General features: G+C 29.3%; 1 protein-coding gene across 1 annotated transcript in view; it reads left to right on the forward strand.

Moving 5' to 3' along the window:
* LOC113376531 (protein grainyhead) overlaps positions 1-15,969 on the forward strand; it is a 461,786-nt gene that overhangs the window by 398,440 nt on the left and 47,377 nt on the right. Inside the window, exon 9 of the mRNA XM_026616482.1 lies at positions 10,609-10,720. Within this exon, the coding sequence (XP_026472267.1) occupies positions 10,609-10,720 (112 nt within the window). The remainder of the gene's footprint in view (positions 1-10,608; positions 10,721-15,969) is intronic.

Genomic DNA, 15,969 nt, shown 5'->3' on the forward strand with positions numbered 1-15,969 from the left:
AATAATTTAATCATTTAATTGCGCTCTCGATATAATACCTACTTCATATTTTATTCTATTCGTTTAATTTATTTCACTACTGCTTTTATTATTTTTATGCCTTTTTTGCTCGACTTCAATAGAAACTACTCGTTGTTAGATATTTTTGCTAGATAAGTTATTTATTATATTATTATAGATTATTAACTTATAGATAAGTTATTTATTCATAAAACTCATAAGTTCTGATCGCTGTTAAAAATATAAAATGAAAATATAAAAAAAAAACAAAAAAATTTTTTTGCCGTTTTTCTGTATAAACACACATAGTTGGTAACCAGAGTGAATCATCACATAGATATCTGAACGCCATATTAAACTTTGTCAAAAAATTTAATATTTATATTTATATTATTACATTATTTCACTTGATTTTTTCATTATACAAATGAAATAGAGACCTCATAGTTTACTCAGAGTTTTCGTAAAATGTGGAACAACTTTAGATCCAGAGCAGATTTTTTTATGCCATTTAACGACATATATAAATATTAGTAAAAAAACTCACCATATTCTCATCTTGCATTAAATTGCCTCGATTTGTGGAATTGTCCATTATGGTTTCCTACTCTTTTGTTATTCTTGACGCAAATTCTTATGATATATATAACACTTCAGTGAACGAGTTTTACTTGCATTTATTTAACTGTGGTTTTTTAATTTTTTTATTTTAACCCTCTGTAGGCCCAGGTAACTTTCAGGTCACACTCCAAATTTTTCGATATTTTTCCAAATAATTATAACTTATTTTGTGTGAGGGCGCATAAATCTCAATGTATAACGTTTCCAAGACAAATATTATCGATATTTGACTTTTGCTAGGCTTTTCAAACTGATATAACATTTTTATACATATAAGTATGTATAAAACTTGAAAGACTTGAAAGTCACATAATTCTTTAATACCAAAGAATTTGTTTGAACAGAATTTTTTGTTTTTCATTTGGACATATAGGTTTATAATTACTGATATGTTGTCCTTTTTTGGATGTAAAACAAAAATTTAAAAAAAATCGACCTATAGAGGGTTAAATTAATTAAAATTACATAGTGTTGGAATGAGTATATTACTTACCCCCGTGCTTTTTGTACTGTACCAAGCAGATATAAATTAACTTCAGCGCATATTGTGTTGAAATGGTCTTTGGACAGTCTTTGGATAACATGCACATATTTGCGCATGAGATTTAAAATCTATGACAATTTACAGCATCCAATGGTATAAAAATGTGTCGACATTATCTCGGTGCGTGCGAGAGCTCTAGTGCAATCGAATGCTGCCCACGCGCCGACTTGGCGTTTCCCATATTATCTTATTTGTGATCTCAATAAGAAGTGTAAAACTTAAGTGAGACTGTGTTTACCTGACTATGCCATTTCATTACTAAGTTTCTGATAATTTGAGACGCCTCTGCGTAAAACTACGATGTTTATGGCTGTTGCACCATCTGAACATCTATATAATTGAAGTTTATTCAAATGCACTTGAAATTAACTTGTGGTTTTATTGATTTGTTTGTATTCCACAATATGCTTGCTATGTTCGACATTCGAAAGTAATGATTCGTAAATTACTTAAATATAACACATATTTTGTTTCGGTCAAAAATAACTTTGAAAACATGTGCATTTACATGCGTCAGACGTAGCTAATATATATATATATATATATATATATATATATATATATAATTATTTTTCAATTATGTTTTTACATTTTATTTTATTTAATTTGTCGTATATTTCGTCATTTTTCCTGATAAGCAATAATAAACAATTCTCCAATAACAACAAATTTGAATTCAAGGTTTTATCAACAACGCGCTATTACGTTTTAAATTAAAAAAAAAACATCAGTTTACGAGTGCTGGAAAATCTATGCAATATCAGATATTCATTCGATGATTTACCAAGATAATTTATTACTATTTTTATTTGCTTGTGTATTACAAACAGTATGCGATGACTTTGTAATTTACCTACTTCATTGATAATTTCAAATAAATCAATAGTCACTGAGCAATTGATGGTTATCATAATTTTATTAATATCTTATATCTAAGTGATTGTTATTTATCATCCGATAATAATCTTGATCGTATATTAACAATTAAATAAGCATTAATCGGCATCGTTTATTTTTTGCATTTTACATGTGTTTTATAATGTTGTTTTATTGTTTTTTATGTATTTTAAGTCAAGCATTTTAACTTTGACGAATTGAACCTTTGCTCTGGCAAAGCTATATACAATAAAAAATAGTAAAAAAAGTAAATTAACTTGAAAAAGCAATTTTACAAGAGTTAAATGGAATAAACAGTTGTTTGAACTCTGCTGATGAGTATTCCCAACAAAATACCAGATCAAGGTTATATACAGTGTTATCTCGGAAAAAATGTAACTATGAAATTTATATTTACTATCAGTTAAATAATGTAGCTATCATTTCCTAAAATTCCTTCAAAGTTAAAATAAAGACATGAGGTCTGTTTGACCCTTGGTCGTCCCAGATTACCCTGGAGTTTTACTGAACATAGTCAGATAGTTTGTTGGATATGTGTTATTTGTTGTGATATAATTGATTTGGTTTTCATAATATAATTGCTCAAAGGCAAGTTGGATCTTTGTACCCCGTATTATCCTTAATATATAATTTTGATATGAGTTGTAAAATTTTATTTTTCTTATTAACTTCTGCTACAATTTCAGCATAAATTTTAATAATGATAATTTCGAAACTGTCCATATTATTTAGCTCGAGGCCTCGTATAATGAGTGTTTCATACAAAAACGGTCGTCATTTCCTTCAGGCCTTTTCCGATCTCTTTAATTGTGTTTCCAATCAACCATATGCAATTTGTTGTAATGTCATTAATTGGATGTTTAATATGCGAATGATTACACTGTCCGATGTTTTCGAACGGAAACAGCTTGTTTCAAAAACACTTATAGTCTTTATTTTGAGGGATACATTAATAAAAATATATGTTTAAAGTAACCTTTTTATCGTTAACTGATCCCATAAATATATTTTTGATAATTACGATTGACTAAATATCGCAGATGTACTGGTACCATACTGGTACATACATTAGGCTTCATTTGTAACCATCATTAAAAATGATTTGTTTGCTTGCATATTACAAATGTTTCATTATAATCTTTTTAAAATGCTATATACTACAAATTTATATCACTTTACATTTCTGTTAAACTATGTATTATTGATATTTTTTGCATTTAATTGCAATATCTGTTTTAAATTATACACACGCGCTGCTTTTATCGACTTGGGATAAATATGGGCAATAGTTTTAATGAGAATCTACGTATTTAACATTGAAATTTTATGCAAAATCTGATTCGAAAAAATATGGACAATATTTATTTATTGGCGCATAGATTAACGCCGTACGTATTTTTCCGCGTATTCTTATGAAATAATTGAATAATTATCATCTGAAGATATATCAAATATTCTTATCTTTCAAAGACATTTTAGCGCATGTGTTTTAATATAGAATATGCAAATAACTTATATGGATAAAGGTGATATAAAATTATTCTAAATAAATTGACAATGAGTCATGGAATCGGAATTAAGGAAAAAATTATTTTGATCTTTTCTGCTTTACTCACTTCACACACACGCACACACACACACACACACATATATATATATATATATATATATATATATATATATATATATATATATAATAAATTGAGGAATCATAAAATTCGTGCACTCGTATAATCCAATTACCAAATTTACTATTTTGTTTCACCCCTGGGCCAATTCACAAAATAATTATATACATCTGTTCATTTTATTGCATTATATTTTAAAGACTTGTTATTTTTATATTGTTGGTTACATATTAACATTTTTCAGAAAAAATGGCCTTATAATGTTTAAAATGCTGTAAAATAATGCTCATATTAATTAAAGAAATATTACGAGTTACATATATAATCACTTAAAAATTTATGAAGTTCAAATGATGCCAGAGAACTGAATTATTAGATTTTTATTTATATATTTGTGTATATTATAAAATGTCTGTTTCGACTTATTTTTTATTTAGTTTTGTTATTGTGGTTCAAATGTAGTCTACATTTTTTGTCTGCGTCATGTGGCCCTAGCCAAATGTTGGACTTCGAGTACGTGGTGTTTTATAAAGAAATAAAACCGAATTCAGCCTTGGTAGATCGTAAAGTGCTTATTTTGAGCACGTAAATGAAGCCATTTAATTAAATTTGTGCGCGTGGGTATCGATCTGATACAGATTAGTGCGGAATATAAAAAGTTCTCGTTGGCCGTCCGGCCGTTTGCATATGTTTATTATGCCTTCTTATCGACGCATATGAAATTTTTATTATTTTGCTTTATTACACTGAGTTGTGTACGATGGAGTAAGCTCGTTACGATTGTAATTATAACATTACAAAAATGGCCGCGTTTGTAATTGAATTACAATTAATAAAATGAAGGCTGAAAGAGAAATTCGACGTGCACCTTTTGGTAAATGATATAAGTAATTAGGCAAAGATCATACATATCAAATTTATTAAAAACTTAAGAATAAACACTTATTGACAGATATGTGAAAAATAAACATTGTTCTAAGCGTGTAGTAGAAAACCGATCAATCTGTCCATGCACGTTCAATAATTATTCTTCTTTTTTATTAAGTTTATTTTGTTTGATGTGTATATACATGAGAAATATTTTATCATTTTTCGGGATCATCAAAATCGAGTTTTAGAAATGAATTTTTAAATTCTGCATCACAACCCTCAGCCCTTTCGGGTTGTATCTTTTTCTCTGCGCCACCGTTGAAATGTTATTTTAAATATGATTAATATGTTTTGGGTTCAGACACCAGAACAATAAAGCGATGAGGACGTGCGATGAGATTGTTGATTTTATTTAACTATCATTTTTTTACACGTTTAAAATTAACAGGAACGTATTGGGGAGGAAATAATATAGTAATAGGAACATTATATCTTGATTAAAAAATATAATATATATATATATATATATATATATATTTGTTCTAATATATATAAGGCAGGGCGGAACATAAAAGTCCAATTTGACTTTGAGCAATTATAATGTGAAATCCATAATCAATTATATTACAACAAATAACACATATCAAACAAACAACTTTTGGCTATGTTCACTAAAACTCCCAGTTAATTCATCATTGTAAAAATGTGTTTTTTTTTTGCTGTTTTTCAAAAATTTGTCACTTTGTTCTTTGTACCTCATAGGCGATGTAAAATGGGACGGCCAGGGGGCAAACAGTTCTAATGTCTTATTTTGAATTTTAAAGGATATTACGAAATACTAGCTACACTATTCACTTAATTTAAATATAAATTTCATGAGTATATTTTTCACAGAGATAACACAGTATATAACCTTGATCTGGTATTACGTCAGAAATATTCATCAGCAGAGTTGGAATATCTATTTATTTTAAAAATTCTTATAAAATTGCTTTTTTTTAACTTAATTGCTTACTTACTATTTTTTATTGTTTTAACCTATGCCAGGTAAATGTTTAGTTAATTTTTTTACTCCACCCAGGTGTAAGCTTTTATAGAGTTTATATAATAAAACTGTTAAATCTTACTTAAATTATTATTGTTACTGCAACTGTAAATATTAAGCAACAATTATTCATAGAGACATTAATCAGGACCTTAGGATAAGTTACTTTGTTGAATAATAAGTTAAAGTTGAAGGAGTTTATGAGAAAAATAAAAATTCTAGCTGAAAAAACTAAATAAGTCCAATAAAAATAAAATAAAACCATCTATTTTCCCCCAAGTCAGTTCCACCCCGTTGCAGCAGATACTTAAAGTCTGTTACTCGTACCCCTGTCTCATGATCCACATATGATGTACCTAGAGCCCAGGGCCAGTGCATGTATCATCCTATCTTCGTTCGGAAACGCTTGATTTGATGCAAGGCACGTACATAATCCACGGTACCTTAGAAGTTCCTCAATGATATTGACTTTAGTTTCGATATGCTTTGTGACAAAGATACGAGGGTCTAATACGCAGAATACATGCGTATCATCGTAACCCGATCGTGCGAATATAATTCTCGTTTGATACAGGATTGAAACGTCAATCCTCGCTTATGCAGATCATATTTCTAATGATTGAATTTTTTGTGGATCAATGTTATATTCTATATTTGAGATAGAAAATTTTTACTGAGAGCTTTTTGAAGCTTTCTTGGTATAGGGTAAAAAGGTTCACCACCGATATCTCAAAAACAAGTAAAGTTCAGAATTTTTCAACAACAATATTTGAAAGAAGAGGAAAAAGATGTATAGTCGTCACCCTAATATAATTTTTAAGTATACGTTATTTAATTGTTTTATAAGATGAATTGTTAATTTTAAGTTAGATTCAATAGCTTTATTATGTAATCACTATAAAAGCTTACACGTGGGTGGGGTAAAAAGGTCCAACTGAACTTTTACCCTGACAAAGATTTAAACAATAAAAAATAGTAAATAAAATTGTGAACTAAGTTAAAAAAAGCAATTTACAAGAGATAAATTAAATAAATAGTTATTCCAACACAGCGAATAAATAATTCTGACGAAGTACCAAATCAAGGTTATATACAGTGTTATCTTTATAAAAAATGTACCTTTAAAAATTTGTATTTTGCATTAGTTGAATAATGTAGCAATTATTTCGTAAAATCCCTTTAAAAATAAAAATAACACATTGGACCTGTTTTCCCCTGGTCGTCCCAATTTACCCCGCTTATGGGGTAAAAAAACAGGTAACAAATTTTTGAAAAACAGCAACAAAACACATTTGTACAAGCATAATCACTAAGTTTTACTGAACATAGTCAGATAGTTGTTTGTTTGATTTGTGTGATTTGTTGTGATATAATTGCTTTGGTTCCCATAATATTTTAAATCAAAGTAGACCTTTGTGCCCCGCTGTATCCTTAATTAATGATAGTTTAAAGTTAATAAAAGTAGAGCTTTTACAACTATAGATATTTTACTCAAATATTGTTAATACAAGGTACCAATGCGTTTTTAGTTTTAATTATCTGCACATGTAATTCTCCCTATATGTGGTTATTTAATATTAACTCCATATATGTGGATATTTATAATAATATTTCTTATTCACATATGTAATGAAGCTATTATTCACATGTATTACATATCATACGATGCAATTAATTTTATTTGTATTATGCTTTTGTAATACGTTATTACTAAGAACTTTATTAATATTAGCATATATTTACAGCAATAATGTTGTTTCTGGCTTCGGTTTCGCTATTTCATTTGTATGGTATTATTTTTTGTGTTTTACATTATATTACTTATTTATGCGATGTATGAACTTTAGTGGTTTTAAAAGCATTGCAATGTTTCCTATTATTGTACATGTTGCTTTTGCTCTGTTAATTTAAAGCAGATTAAGATTATACGTGTGGAATAAAATGTAAGCAAAAATCGAGATTTTGTATGTGATGTTACCCAAGTTTTTTATATTTATTTATTTTATTTTATTATAAATCCCTTTCATAATAATATCTGATGATTTTTCACTAACCAAACAAATTACTATCAGAAAACTTTTTTTTATATAAAGTCTTCAGCAAAGTATCGAATCGGTGGATTTAGAATTCTCATAATAATATTTATTTATGAAATTATGTCCTATCAGATATCATCCATTATTTGCAACAATACCGGATGCCTGCTAAAAGCTTTTGCAAATTAGCTTATCCACTGATATTACAAATTGGTTTCGCTTTAATACAAATTGTCGGCATTCAATTATTTATCGTAGAATGGTTTGTGCAAAATGATAACAGTTTATAGAAGTCATTTTTGATTTTTTAATATTTAAGGTTTATGCAATATAAATCTGTTTATATATAATATCTATGTAGACGTACGTATTGCTAATCTATAATTAATTGCAATTTTATTATTTAATACCAGCTTTTTTTCTTCCCATTGACGGGAAATGGATCGCATTCAGTTGTGAGCATTTGCAATTCTTGTATTTTTTGCTTATTTCTATACTCATAAAATTCTCACACTTCAGAATATGTTCGCTAATCATGTACGTAAGAAACAACATTTGCAAACGTTTGAGCTTTATAGATGACTTCCCTTTCAAAGAATGAATGGAGAATTAATAAAACATCATAGAGAAAAAGAGAATCACTCATTTGTATTATAGTAGTAGATAATTTTATTTAACATTTTTTTACTATTGTATTATTTTTCTTTTTGTTCGTATTTTAAAATATTTTCATAGTAGATTTTCCACTGTTTTCTGCTAACTGGGATAATAATTTCTGCTCCTTGATTTTAATTTTAATCGCAAAATATTAATGGTCTTTTGGATAGATGGGTTTGAAGAATTTTTTGCGATCATTATAAAATTTACTTTTTTAATGGAAATGAGTAAGAACGTCCTCACTTTATCATCCACCCCCAAAGCATAATATATCGGCTCAGACTACTCGCAATGCACATTTGCGGAAAATAAGACAAAATGGACAATGTTCTCAATAAATTGTGTATTTTTTTAAACTATGTTAAATATGTTTTAAGTTAATATTCTATATTTTGAAAGGTGACGTCTGTGCAGATATGATGTATCGGCCGTGCAGAACTCAGGGCGTCGAGTAGCCTTTCGGTTTTTCATTCATTGTTCATGATTTATTGCATCCATAATTATAATGGATTGCGATCACGGTCATTTATCGTTTGCGCAAATGACAGCGTGTAAATTGTTGTTATTTACAAGGGTTTTAGGTACGCGCATTCCGCACGGCCTGACTTTCACGATATTGAAAAAACTTAAACAGTCTCACATGTTGGGACACCACGACGACACATTAACCACATCGACGAAAGAACAGAAGAAGATTTATTGAATCTTAGGATTTTGTCTTTAAAGAACATTGAAAATCGTACTCTTTAGAATTTAATCAAAATTGCCAAACTGCATCTCTTAGCATTGCCTAAATCTCATGATCTGGTCATAGAATAAAAGATTTACTGGGCCATAATCATAATTAGACTTATTAGGTTTATGGCTATAATTTTCAAATACCTTCTATATTTCTTTATAAAACACGTTATATTTTGACAGATAAAGGACTTGTATTTTATTTATATTGCAATTATTACTTATGTTCTGGTGCTTTTTTTGGTGCTCTCTGAAGAGTAGTTAACATCTATAGCTACCTGAATAAACTTAAGTAGCTCTTTGATGTCAATAATTAGCACATTACCCAATATTATTTTAATTATTTTTAGAACGTTTTTGACAGCCTTTTAACCAATGATGTAAAATAATGTCTCGATGAAAATTAATTATCAGTATGTAAGTTTTTCAATGATCCTCACAAGGAGAACCTGAGGTTTACTCTTCTGGGATTCTGATGAACCTTTGCGTAGTTAGTTATAATCGGGTTCTATAATATTTAAACACTAATAAAATATTTTTCATATTCATACTAATTATTAAAATTAAATTTACTACTACTTAATTAGCAAAGCATTTTGATTCCTTGTCTCTACTTAGGTTTCAGTGAATAAGTACCCACGTACGTTGTCTTTCACTTGATAATAAATAAGCAGCCGTACGCGTGAATATTCTTTCGCGTTTCCATTTACAGTAGAAGTATCTTTTATAATTGCGGATTAATTATATTTCACGGTTCAGGACGAACGTCGCGAATTGGAAACATTTCATTTCATTAGTCGCACGAATGAGAGAAGTCAGACAGAAAAGCAGCAACACATCTAATGATAACAGCTATTAATAATTCCTTGGCGTGTTAATGTAATCCGACTCTGATTGCAATAATATGGCTTATTTGCGTGACGCCGGATTCGAGCGTCAAGTTATTATTCGACGTATACCAACATACTTCGCTAATGGAATTTAATGCCGTCATAAAGTTGACACAATGTGAGGAAATTGACTCATTGGAGGAGATCAAAATTTCATTTTTTATCTGAAAAGCTACTTAAGCACTCTAAGATGTCTACTCAGTAAAGAAAGGCATGCGTCTTCAATTGGTGACCCTAAAATGATTTATTCTATTTTTATTAAGAAGCCATTTATGAATATACAGTTCAGTCACAGTGCAAATAATTTACAGAAATGAGAATAATTTGGTCTTACCTTAACAAAAATAAAAACGTATTTTGTAAATTACAATAGCGGTACTCTTCTTGGGTGTTTGGTGGTTCTAAAACCAAGTGCAATTTTACCTAAGTTACAACCATAATCATAATTAGCACCAAAGTTCTATGAATAACAAATTCCTCGCTTAATGAGTTTTCTTAGTAATTATTTTTACTCGAGCAACGCGACTTGAGTCAAATTAGCTAGTCAGACCGTTGTAATTATATGTACAAAGCTCGTGAATTAGATATTCTAAGTATTATCATTAATTTTAATATTCAATTTGCTATAATACTGAAATATATATTATAATATGTAAAATAATCGGTATTTTTTCTATTTCAGAGTGTAGTTATGCTGATGTTCAGAGAAGAAAAAAGTCCTGAAGACGAAATTAAAGCGTGGCAATTCTGGCACGGCAGACAACACTCGGTCAAACAACGCATATTGGATGCCGGTAAGTGACAAATTTTCCATTTTACTAGTTTATATTTTAATTGAATATTGAGTTTATATACATACAACAATTATCAGCAACAATGTACTGATCGTCGATAAAGTAGATTTAATAGCTCGTTTCAAATACTTCTCTGAACTACCAATTTGTGAGATCGCATCTTATGGCTTTATTTTAACTAAATCCATTTTTGGTATATGATAATTACAATTCTTTTTGTGAAATCTCTTTTGAGGAACAAACTTTTTTTTTATTTTTTATTTGGTCTCGAACAGTCCTATTTGTTTGGATGGCGAAAACGAAAATTTGGCTCATAGAGGGTTAATTGTTAATGTAGTTCGACTCTATAATTCCGAGTAGAACTCTATTACTCTCAATATGCATTATACTTATGGGCCTGAGTAACTTTGTTGAGTTTTAACGGATTTCGGTTTGAATTTAAATATTATTATATAATAATATTAAAAGCTTCAATAACAAATGTTTTCAATGGAAAACGTTTATAACATTGCTTCGGGTTTGCAAAACGGTGCCTAGACGCGTCGATAAAATTCTTCGTTAGCTTAGGCGCTAATTAATCAATATGATCAATTAATGGTTCATTAATCAGTTGCAATGTGACGTCTGGAGATTTCACCTGATTTCATTTATCACACATTAAATAACATTTAGCACCAATTTTACGTAATCCAGACGAACGCGCCGTGGCTTTGCTTACGTTCACTGCTAGGGGGCAAAACACGTATCAGTGAAAGCTGGGAGATCATTTATAATATAATACAAAACGAGGCATATAAAAATTAATCGTATTTTATTATTACGATTTAATGTTCGACTCTTATTTATCTTTTTAATTCGAACGGACATTAAGAAGGATATCATCGAACTTATGCGTTCGAAAACATATTTGTTTTCGTATAATATGAGAACCTTGTCAGTTTCTTTACTTTTACTTTACATCATTATCTGGATGTAAAAATTAATTTATATCATTTCAACCGAGCTCTTCATTAATTGTATTTGTGACTTTGATATTGTTAATATTCACAACTAATGCGAATATACCATTAGTTTAATATTGTGAAAGTGTTAGTAATATTGTCATAAGTATATGATGATAACACTAACAGCTATATAAATAAACGATATAACAATTTTCTTAATATTTAACAAAAAGCTTTAAAGTTTCTCACGGTTTTTATTAATAATCGATTTTTATATCTAATTTTTTAAAAATCTTAAGGGATTAATTCTCCTTTAAAATATACCTTCTTTCTTCATATAAAATGGTACTAAAAACTATCAAAATGCTATGAATTTGGTGTCCAGTCAGGCCTAACCTAGAACACGTACAAACGTCGAAAAAAGAATTTTATCATCCCTGCATCTTTATGATGTATATTTAAAACACATACGAAAAGTTAGGTTTTGTATATAGAACGCACATCAAATACATAGCATTTTGACAATTTTCACTACTATTTTATATAAAGAAAGTGGCGTAAAATAGCATGGTGTTGCGGTCTATTTTACCGGAGAATTGGCCCCTAAACAATGAATACAAAAAAAAATATTATTCAATTCTCTATCCAATAACATATATCATTTACCCAATATTATTGTTCTAGTAGACAGCAAATTTTATAAACTACCGACCATAAATATTCTGATTGTCATTTAAATACTGATATAAATAATGAATTATTATTCAAATATATCCATGATTAGACACGTTTTTCATAATAATTTACCAATACATTTATATCGTGTTTTAGTACGTTTACGTGCAACCAAAACGCTACAATGATGTACAAATCAAGATTATTTCAGCTTGAAATAAGTGAGTCGATATGGAAAAAAAGTCTTTTATAACATAATAGAACTGTTTATTTATTAACTTTAACTCTGCGGGAAACCGTCTCATTGTTAAATATCAAAACTCATATCACATAAAGGTATCGTATTCGAGTGTCGTTAAAGAGAATGAAATAAAATATGAAATTTAATGCTCGCGCCACCATACATATTTTTGGTATTAGTTCTTTCATGTAAGATCATAATCCTCAAGAATTCAGTATGAGGAAAAGTTTTTATAATACCTGCATGAGGATGATTTTTACGGATCACCGACATTAAAATAGACGATATTAATAGATAAAGGAGGATCCTGGTAATAAAAGATTTTTTGATAAAAATTATTTATATACGGTCAACCCTTCGATAACGCGGTACTCTGGGACCGCGGATTCCATAATATGCAGAACTAAAATTGAGACCGCCTTTTGATAACACGGTACTCCTATAACACGGTTTTCATTCAGTATTCCATAATTTCCTTCCGCGCGACCCATGTATGAATTTAGTAATTAGATTTTGTGGATTGATTTGGTTCTAATATAAGTTTTATTAACAACTAGTTTACAATATATTTATATAAACATGTCATATAAACCATTTTGCATAATATAGTCAAATTTTATGAAAATTAATTTATCGAGGGTTATTCCTAACCAAACGTACTTGACCTTATAGATCGAACTATTTTTAAATAATTAAATATTCTTAACTTAAAATGTGTTTCATTAATAGAGAAATAGGCTACTCTAAGTAATAGTAATCGCTACCAAAGTCTAAAGTGAAAAAAGTATATGAAAGCAGGTGTTGTTTCTTGAGAAAAATAGATTTCAGTTTTACTGACATAATAATAATAATAAATAGTTGTCTGCCAGAAGGCAGGTCCATGGTGTGAGAGCACCACAAAATCAATGATTCCGTTTCCCTTCCTTGTATATTATCATCATTATCATTTTATTACTAATAATCACTTTTATGGATTTGCCTTTCAAAACTTCTGCTTCCTGGTCCTGTGCTCTGACTTTCAATTTTCTGAAATTTCTTTTTGCAGAATGGGTCCGATCCAATTTTCTTTTTTTTTAATGACCGTGCTTTTACTGACATAATAATAAGTTAATAGCAATACAAATAAATATAAAAAAATATTGGCGTTTTATAATAATTCTGATAATTGTGAATGTTTGGATGTCGTTGTACCAATTGGACTTGGTTCCTCGGTAGCTGATAAATCCCTAATTTAATAATCCGGCCCTTGGACTAATCATAAATTCTATTTCCGTATTTATTTATACGTATTCCTCGAGGCAATTGTGATATGTTAATATCTCCCTCCACGGACATTTGAGAAATGCTGCAGCTTCTTGAATAATGCGTATCTTTGGAACGAATGTCGTACATGGCAACACGGTATGCGGTATAAGGGGCATGGGCAAACTGAATTAATTACAATATCAGTTTATTAATGAAACAATTATGTAAGTTGCAGTTAATCAGATACCAGATACGAGTGTGTTATGTGGAATTGTTTTGACATCGGATCTTGCGTGCTGATGCTAACGTGTCAGCGATAATTGGCAGTTGAAATTTGAATGTTTGAACTAACGTTTAAAACGATCTTGACTTGTCTAACTCGTTCGAGTTCGAAATACACAATTATTTCAATGAGTTCAATTATTTCATTACAGTAATGATTCTGTTGTCATTTTATTTGACAAGTCTATTTCGATGCCAATTTTAATTACATGTTTTTCTTGCAATATGGTGTAAATATGTTACTTTTATGCATTTTTAATTTTGTGCGTATCATCAGTTTTAATGGCCTTTGTACTCTGTGAACTATGATCTTAGAGTATAGATACAAATAAGCTATCATAAATAATTAATTACACTAGATTCAATAGTCGATTAATGTAATCTTTGTCTACGGTTTCATATATATAGCTAAGGGTCTGTGGAAGAATATGTCCATCATAGATTTTTTTAGTAATACTATTTACCAAAGTAAGTAAAACTTCGAAAAAATAGTAAGAACAACATATTTCTATAATTAAGAGTTACCTGAAAATTTTACTGAACTAGTTCGATAGTTTTAGTTATGTGTTGTCATGTAGTTCATTTAGTTAGACAGTATATTTACTGAAAGTCATATTCGACCTTTTTGCCCTGCCCTACCCTATATATATTTGATCGTTAAACCACGGTGAAATATAATAATAATTCGTAAGAAGCAACTATCTTCCATAAAATAATATTGATGTGATAATCTTACGCCAAATTACGAAACATCAAAATGTCAGTATCATTTTGCATAAACATCTCCTTAATGGTGCTAAGTGCATTCCTATCACAATAGGATATATCATAGCGCCACAGTTTTATGTGCGTAATTTTCTTAATTAATTTATCTTTCGGTCGAAATATCAAATCGATAAAAGTATGCGCCATAAAACGGCTGAGTGGCCACCTTCTATTAATAAATTATTATTTAACAGATTTATTGCTATGGGAAAACAGCTGTGAGAGGTTCATCGAAAAAAACCTTGGGTGTTTGTAATATCTCCGTATCTTATAAAAACCTATAAAATTAATCCGCTATAAACATAACGATTTTATGAATACAATAAACACAATTTGATGTCATCCGTGTAATATAATATCTAATTCACGATTATTACAGTAATTGTCATTTCGTAGGCATCGCGAGGTGGATTTTTTTTTTAATTTTTTCTTGACGCATACCAAGGGAAAGATATAGACACACTCGAATATGTACTTAAGACACATAATGGCGTTCTTCGGCAATATGGCCGACACTTTTATATGTTAATTTATGTATTACAGATGACATGTCTCGATTGTGTTAAACGGAGCCAGCTATCTCACAAATTGGTAATAAAACATTTTTACTTAATTATCATCTCTATGAAAAACCATAGGAGAGCTCGTTGTCAAAATGTATACGAATTTAATTCTACTTTGATTATTTCATCGCGTTGTTTTGACCAGTGTAATGGTCTAAAACTCAGCGTGAGCTTATTAAGTTTATGTAAATTTTACTTGCACGTAATTATATATGTTTGTTGTAACGAAATATATCTATAAACACGCTGCTTTAAACGGCAGCCTTAATATTGTTATTAATCAAGTAATATTTTTTAATAATGCTTACGTCTACCGATGTGGAATGAAAACTGTGAGTATATATTCAAACGCTTGATAGTCTGTAGTTTATGTTTTATCTTAACCCACTTTAAACCCGAGGAAATTTTTGTGTATGCTAATTAGCTAGAATGATCTAATAAGTCCATTTTAATATGTTTTGCTAATAAGATCATTTAAACATTTTAATAGTTTTTGCCCCACATTTTATTGCCCATTCACAAGTACGCGATTTA

Source organism: Ctenocephalides felis, unplaced genomic scaffold (genome assembly GCF_003426905.1).
Source record: "Ctenocephalides felis isolate EL2017-DRISC unplaced genomic scaffold, ASM342690v1 CF-g0.4_SCAFFOLD_01886, whole genome shotgun sequence".
Taxonomy (NCBI): Eukaryota; Metazoa; Arthropoda; class Insecta; order Siphonaptera; family Pulicidae; genus Ctenocephalides; species Ctenocephalides felis.